At 44.1% G+C, this 11,672-nt stretch overlaps 1 protein-coding gene across 10 annotated transcripts in view; it reads left to right on the forward strand.

Annotated features, from left to right (window-relative positions):
- Window positions 1-11,672, forward strand: part of AAK1 (AP2 associated kinase 1) — a 202,259-nt gene that overhangs the window by 108,854 nt on the left and 81,733 nt on the right. For all 10 annotated transcript variants that reach the window (XM_045294131.1, XM_045294133.1, XM_045294138.1 and 7 more), the window contains exons 3-4: window positions 7,008-7,116; window positions 8,618-8,760. In XM_045294131.1, coding sequence (XP_045150066.1) covers window positions 7,008-7,116; window positions 8,618-8,760 — 252 coding nt within the window. The remainder of the gene's footprint in view (window positions 1-7,007; window positions 7,117-8,617; window positions 8,761-11,672) is intronic.

Here is an 11,672-nt window from a genome sequence, read left to right on the forward strand (position 1 = left end):
CTCCCCTCCCCTTCCCTTCCCACCCGTGGTAAGCTTTAAAGTCTGTTTCTTGGGTCTGAAAATTGTTTGTGCAAATCAGTGGCCGCATACAATATTTGCCCTTTTCTAATTGACTGACTTCAAATCCATCCATGCAGTGATGTGTTGCATTGTTATTTTTAGTGGTGTGTGGTATTCCACTGTGTACATGGTTACCCATTCTCCCACTGAAGTTGTTCCCATCGTTGTGCTGTTGTAAATAGTGCTGTGATGAACGTGGGTGCGCACATGCCTGTCTGTCTGCTGTGTTCCTTTTTTCTGTAGGGTATATACGAGATTTCTGGGTCATGGGATATTTCTGTTCCTAGTATCTCGTTATAGTTTTGATTTGCATTTTTATGAAGATTGATGACATTAAGCATCTTTTCATGGGCTGATTGGCCATTTGTTTCTGTTTGGAGAAATGTGTCTGTTCAATCCTTTGACCATCGAAAAATTGAGGCTTTCTTTTTTGTTGAGTCATTATAGCTCTTTGTATATTTCATTCCCTAGATTCTTATCAGACATATATGTCCTACAGATAGACCCTCCCCTTTGTGGGTCGTCTGTTTTCTCTTCTGATAGGGTCTAATGAAGTACAAAGGTGTTTACTGCTTATGAGGTCCAATTTATCTACTCTTTCCTTTGGATACTTGTGTATTAGGGTTTATATCTAAGAATCCATCACTTAATCCAAGGTAATGAGGATTTGCACCTATGTTATTTTCTAAGCATTTTATAACTTTAGCTCATATGTGTAGGTCTTCTTGTTGTTAAATTGTGTGTAGGGTATGAGGGGGTCTAGATTTTTTTGTTTTTAAACATGTGGATATTAAGTTGTCCCAGCATTCTCTGTTGAAACGTCAGTTCTCCCCCACCCAATTAAATTGCCTCATCACCATCACCTTTGTCAACAATAAACAGACCATAGCTCTGTGGGTGTAACTTGAAGGCTCTTGTGCCAGAATGTAAACCAATGAGCTGCTTCCCTCATGAGAAAGGTCTTGGTAGAAAGAAAAAGTCAGTTTAGTGCCTTGATCCATTTACATTCTGCTGGCGTCAGCTCCCTTATGGACTGGGAGCGGTTTACTCACTAGCCAAGAGCTGGGGGCACACTTGGATTGGGCAGTGCTCGAGACCCTTGCAGTAAAGTGCATTGCACTGTCCGGTCACATCAATGTCATAGGTTAGAAATTTGGAACCTCAGGTCCTATATCTGAACTACTGGATTAGAACCTGCTTTTAATAAAATCCCCAAGTGGCTCATTTGCATATTACAGGTCAGCCATCACTACTGTAGAATCTGACTCCAGTTGGCTTTCCAGGTCACTTTAGTAGGTATACGATGTGACTGAGGAGTGCTTCTTGGGAAAAGGAGAGTGGAAGTATTGGTGCAGGGAGGAGAAAGGTGTCTAGACTTGTTAGGTAACAGAATCTCAGAAGCAAAAGCAGAACCTTGGTCCTCACTATTTGAGCCTCTGATAGGTCCCCAGGGCCAGCCCAGACTTCACAGTCACTCTCGCTACTGTGGCCGTGGGGTCGATAGTTTTTGTTCGCCTGTGAATAACACTCTGAATATGTTATCAAGGCAATCTAGGATGGTCCAGAGAGAAAGGGTGAGAGGGGAATGAACTGGTAGGGAAAAGAAAAATTTCGCAAAGCAATTTTGAGTGTTAACCGTTAATTTCAGGCCTCAGAACTCTGAAGTGAAGAACAAGCTGAGGTCTGGTTGAGGGGGTTTATGGAACCCTGAGCGCCCAGTAAAATCCAGAAGGAGGGAATCAATAGCGCTGAGTCACAAAATCAGAAACCCAGTTGATATTCGAATGAAACTCAACACAGATAAAGCTATCTCTTTGGGAACTTAGCATCTGTAAATGCAAGGACTATCTGCGTCAGAACCAGGCAATTACGTGGAAATTCCCAGGAAGGGTAGCCAGAACAAATCATAAATAGGAAAATTAGTTACATGGAATATTCATTGTAACTTTTTTAAGTGAGTGACACTGCTAAGCTATTTAGAAGTTCCTTTTTTGTTGTTGTTTTCTTGAACATAGAAACTACATACGTATATTCTATTTATAGTTTAATATATAGTGGTTTTATAGATTTACTTAAGAATTGAGTCCTCAGATTTCTTAATATTCTGATGCCAGAATTTTGAGGCTGAGAACATCATGAAGCAGAACCTTGAGCTAAAGCTGGAATCTGTGAGCATCAGGAGGATCTGGGTCAAAGGCCTGATTTCAGATGGTCGCTTCTACATGTGTTTATGAAAAAGGGTTTTCTGCACTTTAAGCCGAATTAAATGTGAATGTTAATAAGCTAAACATATTTAAATCTATTTAATACAGCAGGTTTCCTAGTAACATTTCTTTTTCGCTCATTATTAATCTCAAAAGTTTTGATAAGACTAATGGGTCTCGCATATACCTCTGTTTCCTGGAGGCTTCCCCCATCCCACCCCCAGCTATCCCAACTCAGTCCTGCCTCCTGATCTAGACTAGAGGGAGCAGGTACATAGGTACAGGCAAGAGATAAAACTCACAACACATGGAACCCAGAAACAGGAAAGGGAATAGAGATCCCAAGAGGGTAGGGGAAGGGGGGGAGAGAGGGGAGCACCGAATGCAAGGAGTGGCACATATCCACACACCCCTCCAGGGGGAAGAACAACAGAAACCAGAGGGGAAGGGGGACAGTGGTCGGAGTGAGTTTTGAAAATAATCAACAATCTATCAGGAGGCTACAACGGTTGCAGGGAGGGGGGAGGATGGAAAGGGTTCAATGGAAAGTAAATGTCTAGAAAAGAATGATGGAATCTATGTACGAATATGTCAGATACAATTGATGTATGGTTTGTAACAAGAGTTGTAAGAGCCCCCAATAAAATGGAAAAAAAAAGTTTTGATAAGGACACAGACCCTTCAGACATATTACTGAAGTCGTGCTATAAACTGCTCTGGGCTGTCATTTATTTGAATGAGCCTTCACACTGGCTTGGGTATAAATGAAACCCATAGGCAGCAAAGTATCTTCCTCACCTCTTGTCTTTTCTCCAGTAAGCAAGTGGAGACTGAGACACTCCACTTGCAGATTGCAGCCCAGACCTGTGCCCGTGTCGCCCTGCAATCCTGTTTCCCCCCACCATCTGGGAAAAGCTCGAGTTTCCTCTGGTGTGTTCTGTTGAAAGCTGGGCAAATGCTGGTATCAGTGCCCCCCCCCACACCCCAACCGTGAACCAGCCTCCGTTTGTAGTAAGATTTCCTCTTGGCTCCTCCCACATTTCATAGCCAGTCAAACACATCTCCATCAGAGTTGTCAACACAGGGTGATTTTTCTCTGCAATCTTGAGATGTTGCTACATTATCAAGTAGTTAAAGGTAAATTCGTGGGCTCCCTCCAAAGACTTTGGAATTTTATTCCTCTTTTTTTGGATGGACATATCTAAGGATGTGTGCTGAAGACAACATGAGCAGGAACTTGGGCTTGAACTGTTGAGCTCATATCATGGCAAACTCTTTTAGGGAGCTATCTGCAGATGTGAATTACCCAGCTTTGGTCCGCTAATAGCTCTTGACTTCTGTTCTCTGTGTGTGGGGCTGTGTGTGTGTGTGTGTGGGGGGGGGTCCCCTCCAAGACTTTAATTTGTTCTTCATTGTGGGTGAAATGAGCACAGGGGACCATTGCCAATTCTTTTCCAGGTACTTAAATGTAAGATATTGGTGATTTGCTTTTATTTGTGGGCATGGTGCTCTGGCCAATTTTGGTTTCAGTGCCCTCTCTCCATTGTCTTTCCACCAGGGCTACCTAAGTGGAAGTATGTTCTAGAAGAATTGATGGTGAGACTTAAAAGGCTAGGCCTATAAAGCATGAGCCCTGAAGCCACTTTCAGTTTTGAAGAAACTTGAAATCTCTAGAGACTACGTTGGTTCCTCATCAATCATCCCCCTTATTTTCAAAGCAGGTGCTTTAAACCTGCTAGTTCTCTCATCGAGCCTCCGTCTCATTACCTACTGCTTGGACGACCACCTTGCTCTTTACTGCCTTAGCCCTCAAAAGGAAATAGATAAAACACAGAGCTCTGAGCTCACTTAACTTCCCTCTGCTCCAGCCTGAAACAAATCTATCCTCTGTATCTCCTTGCAGCTTCCCAGTAAAGAAATCTCTCGAAGGCCAACTCCTATGAGAGTAGTTCCAGGATTTTGTTCTGTCAGTTAGCCTTGCCCACTAGCATGGATGAGATTGTTGTTGTTGTTAGGTGCCATCGAGTCGGTTCTGACCCATAGCGACCTTATTATGCACAACAGACCGAAACACTGCCCAGTCCTGCACCATGTTCACACTGTGCCTGTGCCTGAGCCCGTCCTGACAGCCGTGGTGTCTGCCCGTCTCCTCTTTATCGCTGTGCCTCGACTTTACCAAACAGGATGTCCTGCTCCAGGGTCCTTCTCTCCCGACAGCGTGTGAGAAGTATGTGCGATCAAGTCTCGCCATCCTTGCCTCTGAGGAGCACTCGGACCTTACTTCTAACACAGATTGGTTTGTCCTTTCAGCAGTCTATGGTACTTTCAATATTCAACTTTTAATATTGAGGTCTCCCCTCCCCCACCCCCGCCCCAGATATGTGCCAATGTGGCTAGACCAGGGTTCTCAGGACATAGGTACTTATCTTCTATTTTATAATTTTATGTCATTATCCTATGTGTTGTAAATCCTAACCTCTCTGATGATAATAATGAGGCAGGATTAGAGGCACTATGTTAATGAGGCAGAATACAATGTACAGGATTTGATGTATCTTGAATCCATCTATTTTGAGATATAAAAGAGATTAAACAAGTAAACAGACCAGAGGGACCTCCTACCACCATGAAAAAAAGCTGGGAGTGGAGCATGTCCTTTGGACCCAGTGTCTTTGTGCCGAGAACCTCGCAGACCCAGGAGAAGATTGCTGACACAGACCTTCCCCCCAGAGCCACTGGAGGACACTTCCTCTAGAGCTAGCACTCTGAATTCAAACTACTAGCTTTTTAAACAAATAAATGTGATTGTCAGAGTCATCTATACATGTTCTCTCTCTGTGCCTTCTGTGTATCTTTTCTTCTTACCGTCCCTTCTACTCTGCAGTGCTCAGTTCTCCCCCACCGTTCCCTCAGTCCTGCTCCACTCGGCACAAACTTCTGAAAGAGAAATCTGTTGTCTGGTTCTACTTGCTCAGCTCCAATTCTCTGCAAGTCCAATTCCATTCTTGCCTGCAAACTATCACTTCTCTGAAGCTCCCTTGCATATTAATAGTAATTAATGAAAGTCAATTAATTGAAACTTTTAAAATGGATTTAATTTTAAAATTACAATGAATTAAAACTCAATATTTATCTCTAGTGACTTGTTAATTGCTAATTTGGTGGGTCACGTTTCTACTTTTGTCTTATCTTTCTGAGACAACGGACATTCTAAATCCCTCTTTCAGTGGAAAACTTACTGAGTTTTTTGCCTTAATGGTCAGGGTTCAGGTGTATTCACTTGCTATTCTGAGGCTTCCTTTTGTTTTGGTATATACTTCCATTTAAATTTAAATCACTTGTAAACAGTCGAATCTCCAGACGGTGGTAGACAGGTGTCTCCTGCTCCAAATAGCCAAGTTTGGGTGGTTCCTATAAAGCCACAAATTTTCCAGGACCCTACTTTTTAGAAGTCAAATATCAAATTGTATTATCAAAACTAGTTAAAATGACACACTCATTTGTATGTACAAATCACATTACTCATCTTGCTCATATTTTCTTTCCCCACCTTCTCTTTGAACATTGTCACTGCAGAGATTGTCCTCTGTGGGCATTGGAATGACTGTACCGATGTATGAAGCAATTCTCATTGCTTCAATGGACCCTGACACATGAAAGGTGCTCAATAAATAGTCATTGTGTGAATGCTTTTCAGAAGCAACCTTGAGAGAGCACAGGCGGTCCTGCAGGGGAGCTGGAAGCGTGACCCATCTGACGTCTCAGTGGGCTGGCTTCTATCTTCTGCCTAATTGTGAGCAAAATGCTTAGGTCTGGATGCCCCAGTCGTCCCTTCAAAACTGTAAAGCAGTTCTTCTTTTCTTATGCTTACTGAAAGAAGAAAAGGAGTGTGAGTCATTTAAAAGTCCAATTGAATTCATTTATGCCCCTGATTGCAGGGGGAAACCTCAGCTTCGTTTCTGAGTGAGAGACTCAGATACTGAAGTAGTCAACGCTGTCTCTCTTCTTTCAGTCCCTCTGCAGCATTTCAGAGACCCAGGGGTTAAAGAATGTTGAGTCTGTGACCAGTTGCTTATTACAAAATTCCAAGTGGTGAATAATTATTTGTTCAAATTAGTATTATAGAAAACCTTATATTTATATATTATAACAAACATTATTCATTCAAAATGATGGATAGAACAAAAGGTCATTTTTTAGTTACGTTTAGGAAACTTTGGAGAGTTTTTGCCTCTGGTTTAGATCGATCACCGATGCTGTGAGCAAGTAGGCACCATGTGTGCAGTGGGCTCCAGAGTTGAGTTACAGGAAGGTTCTGTAGCTTAGTAGGGCTCCATGGTTGCTATTAAATTTCTGCCTGTAAACCTCAGAGACTACTAGAAACCTATTCTTGACAATGCTCCTTCGTCTTAACTTCTCAATGCTAGCGGTATCCTTCCCATGTATTTAAATTATCTGTGCTAATGGACTACACATTGAGCTGATAACCACAAGGTCCGCAGTTCCAAACCCCAGCTGCTCCAAGGGGGAGCGATGAGGCTGTCTGTTCCTGCAATGATTTACCATCTCAGAAATCCAAAGGGGCGGTTCTACTCTGCTCTATCGGGTCCCTGTGAGTCAGAACCCACTCGATGGCAATGAGTGTGGGTTTGGGTTTTCGTCCGAATAGGACGGATTCTGTCTCGTGCTGTCTGGACTGGTATGTCTTTAACTGATTTCATCTTTCTCAACTCTCGTTCCCAGAGGGACCTGTCGGGGCACAAGAACATTGTCGGTTACATTGACTCTAGTATCAACAATGTGAGTAGTGGTGATGTATGGGAAGTTCTCATTCTGATGGACTTCTGCAGAGGTAAGTAAATGCACCCTACGCTTAAGTTCTCGTTCCCCTAGCATTTTGACTGCCAAGGACCGAGGAGTCATTTCAGCTAATGTGCACTGCACCCCAAAGCATGCTGTTGAGACCCAGAGTCTGCGATCGATTCTTGGTTCGGGCAGTGACACAAGCAAGTAAAAGTTAAGGCATTACACAGAACACCACTTTCCTTGGGTGTAGCACAGTTTGTGGCTTGTATATGAATGCAAATGAACATGTTCTTTGTGATGCTTCAAAACATGCGATGGTTGCCTAGAATAAAGACTCAGCTGCAGGTGGACGAACGCTGAAAAGCAGTGCAGCCTCCTGCTCCCTCGCAGGCACGTTCTCTTTTTTGTGCATCGCCATTCGTGAGTGACAGCGTAAAAGAGCCCTTTCCTTTTACAGGAAGTGACCTTCCTCTCCTTGCTCTGTAGCTACATGCTAGAGGCAGGCTACATTCAAAGGATTGGCTCTGTGACTCAGTTCTGCTAAGAACGTTGGAGGCTCGAAGGAAACGTTACACAGCACTTACGTTGGGAAAAGCCCAGACCGTAGCGTACATCTACTCAGACCCTTTCATGCCACCATTGTTTGAAGGGTTGACTCTTTGGGTCTACATTGCTGCTGCCTTACAAACTCAGGCCACAGTCTCCCGGTTTGGAATCTATTTTCCAATACCCCATATTCCTCTAACTTTTTCACAGCCGTTAGGGTGCCGTGCAGAACCCGTGTTATCAACCCCCAAAATGTGATGCTGACCAGTTATTCCAGCCTCCATTGTAACACTGCTGACCAGATGCTGTACAATTCTCCCAAATTAGAATTTTTCTAATGAGTGTGCATGTGCATGCACATGCGTTTCTTAGGCACCACATTGGGTTTGACTGTTTGATCCCTGCTGTTTGTTAAATGTTTTAGAGACCAAGCAGTAGGAGCACCTTAAAAAAGGTTTCTTGTCTTCAACTTAGTTCCGACTCATGGCGTATCAAGGAATCGCTATCGTTTATAAACAAAGTCAGCAAGCTTTTGACCCAAGTTTTTCCACCAGAAGCTTTTCTACCAACCAAACAGCGAACATGATGCCAGTATGTTCCTAGAGTGCAGACTCAAAGCTGTCCTCTCCCTGTCCCTTGTACTTACTGTGTGATCTAGATCTTTCTAAGAGATGAGACAAGTTGAATCTGTGATCTCATCTCACTTAGCCTAATTGGGACAGTACACGCAGGCTACTGTAACAGGATCCTCTCATCAATTCCATGACTAATCTTGAAGGCGTGAGGAGAGCAGCTCACGTCTGAGGTGCTCTATAGAATATGGACACTTTCAGAAACACGAGGGCAGCTCAGGGAGGAAGGCGTGCTGGGAGCCAAGGCAGCTGCGCTCTAGTCCCGGCTCTACCTGTAATCGTCTCGGTTGCTTTCCTCCAGGAGGCGCCTCATCCGGTTTGGTGACAAGTGTGAGTGTCTCTAATCACCTCTCCTTTGTGCCCTCTCAGGAGGCCAAGTGGTAAACCTGATGAATCAGCGCCTGCAGACAGGCTTTACGGAGAACGAAGTGCTGCAGGTATTCTGTGACACCTGCGAAGCTGTGGCCAGGCTGCATCAGTGCAAAACCCCTATTATCCACCGAGACCTGAAGGTAACAGACCTCATGTTTCACAAGTACTCTCGTACCCGGGGTTTTCTGCCTGCCCCAGGATGTGAGAGGAGTTCAGTGCACAGTTCGTAATTCCAAGCTCTGTTTGCCTTGGGAAAAGAAAACTCACGGGGTTGGGGGGATAAAGGTTGGAATGTACAGTACATTGAACCCTCATTTATCGCGGTTAATCGGTTCTAGACCCTACCATGATAAATGAAATTCCGCAAAGTAGGATTCCTTATTACGACTTGTCACGCTGCGCTTTGCTTCCTTGTTGAAAGTGAAAGTAGCCGTAGCACGGATGTTTTTCCTCTTTACGGATGGAGCGAACGGCAGACTCATCCAAGTCGAAATGGCGTGCAACCTCCACGATTTTCTTGCCATCTTTGATCATATCCAAAAGTTTTACCTTTTCCTGGATGGTGAGCATCTTCCTCTCGCGCTTATTTTTATTGTCAGAAGGCTTAGAAGCAGCAGCTCATTTAGGAGCCATCATAGGACTTAGATAAAATTTCTTTAAAATTGCAAACAATTACATTACACTGTACAAAAGCAAAAATGCATCTGATTCGTAGCTCCGATACGTAGCGATGCAGACAGAAGCGTGTACAGTATGAGCCAATCAGTGGCAGTAATGACAGAGCATGCGCTGTTACGCAAAAACCGCGATAGAGTGAAGCCGCGGAAGTCGAAGCGCGAAGTGGCGAGGGTTCACTGTACACGTATCAAGTTTTCTACCTAACAGCATAGAGTCAGTGGTCTTAGGTAGACTTCTCCAGAATAACTCTCCCCACAGCCTCTTGTCTTAGTGAAGAAAGGCGGATGTATCTCCCAACCCAAACCAAACGCGCTCCCCTTGAGTCAGCTGGCCTCGTGGATTACGAATTGGGCTGTGAATAGCAAGGTCATTGTTAGAAACTACTAGATACTGTGGGGGAAGATGAGGCTTTCTACTCCCATAGGATTTATTGCCTCAGAAACCCAAAGTGAGCAGTTCTACTCTGCCTTATAGGGTCCCTATGAGGATACATGTCAGAGGACATTTATTATGAACCTAGCATGACCAGAAGGTCAGTGGTTCAAACCCTCCAACTGCTCCGTGGGAGGAAGATGCGCAGTCTACTTTCATAAGGATTGCAGTCTTGAAACCCTTATGAGGCATATCTACTCTGTCCTGTAGAATAGCTGCAAGTGGAAATTGATTCAGCACCACTGAGTTTATAGTGCAAATACATAATTCTCTGCAGGCAGTGTAGATACAGTTCCTGTCTCAAGTCATTGCAAGTATTTTTTTATGAAGGGTATAAAATGAAATGCTGTAAAACCTGCAAAAACCAGAACCTGTGCAAGGTGGAAACCTGCCAGAGGAAAAAAACGAAAATGTTTTCCATTAAAACAAGCGAAAGAAAAGTGGTAAGACTGTATACTGCCTTAGGCAGGAAACATGTGAGCAAAGGCAATCTCAGGGACTCACGAATTTTACGTTGTTTTAACTTGAAACTCACATAGGTGAAACCCAAAACTTGTATAACAAAGGGAAGAACGTGCTCAGCACACCTGAAACTAAACGGACTCGAGAAAAAAATCCAAGCCTCGAGTTTCAATTTTGAAAGATTCTATAGGCACAATATTGAATGATGCATGGAAGCATCAAGAGAAGGTGGAAAGAAAACTGAGTCATCGTACCAGAAAGAACTAGTCGACAGTCCAGCATTTCAGGAGGTAGCATATGAGCAAGAACCCATGGTCCTGAAGGAAGAAGTTCAAACTGCCCTGAATGCATTAGCCAAAAACCAAGCTCTAGGAATTTGATACTTGTTGAAAGGTTTCAGAAAGTTGGAGAAGCAATGGAGGCACTCACTCATCTATGACAGGACCTGGCCAAGTGACTGGAAGAGATCCATAGCTGTGCCCATTCCAAAGAAAGGTGACCCAACAGAATGCTCAAACTATAGAACAGTATCATTGATATGACATGCAAGTAAAATTTGCTTAAATCATCCAACAACGAGCCCAGCGGTACATTGACAGGGAACTTCCAGAAGTTCAGGTCGGATTTGGAAGAGGACATGGAGCAAGGGATATCATTGCTGATGTCAGGTGGACCTTGGCTCAAAGCAGAGGACACCAGAAGGATGTTTTGACTTGTTTCATTGACTGTGCCAAGGCATTGGACAGTGTGGACCATAATAAACTGTGAATAACCTTGAGAAGAATGGGAATTCCCGAACAAATCATTGTGCTCACTCGAAACCTGTACATGGATCAAGAGGCCGTTATGCAAACAGAAGAGAAGACTACATGGTTTAAAATCAGGAAAGGTGTGCATCCGGGTTGTAGCCTCTCCCCATGCTTGTTCAATCTGTATGTGGAGCAGGTCATCCGAGAACCTGGATTACATGAGTAAGAGTGCGGCATCAGGATTGGAGGAAGGCTAATTAACAGCCTGAGGGATGCAAATAACACGACCTTGCTTGCTGAGAGTGAGAAAGAATTGAAACACTTGCTGATAAAGCATGCAATTTGAAATCGGCTCTGACACCACAGTTTTAGCCGATGACCTCACTCCCTGCTGCCTGCCCTGCAGGAGAATTTGTGAGGGGCACGTAGCCAGTTGGAAGGGAGCACAGCACTGACCCATGTGACCATCTGCATCTCCAGACTCCCGCGTGTAAGATGGGTTAGGGTTCATATTTGAACTCTCGTCCTGGAGCTCTGTGTCACTCAGGCTGATCGCATAAGCAGGTGAGAAGTGAACATGGCTACACTCCTTCCTGTTGTTAAATACCTGGGACACTTTTCAGCCCTTCGCTCTCTACTCCTTGGTGTCTCTCCTGCCCTGACTTCAGGGACAGTGTTCTCTCCCGGAGTCCTCTCTGGCTCTTCCTTCATGCTCTGCAAATGGCTTCCTC

This window comes from Echinops telfairi, unplaced genomic scaffold (assembly GCF_000313985.2).
Source record: "Echinops telfairi isolate 266 unplaced genomic scaffold, ASM31398v2 ScPeMD7_2573;HRSCAF=3158, whole genome shotgun sequence".
NCBI lineage: Eukaryota > Metazoa > Chordata > Mammalia > Afrosoricida > Tenrecidae > Echinops > Echinops telfairi.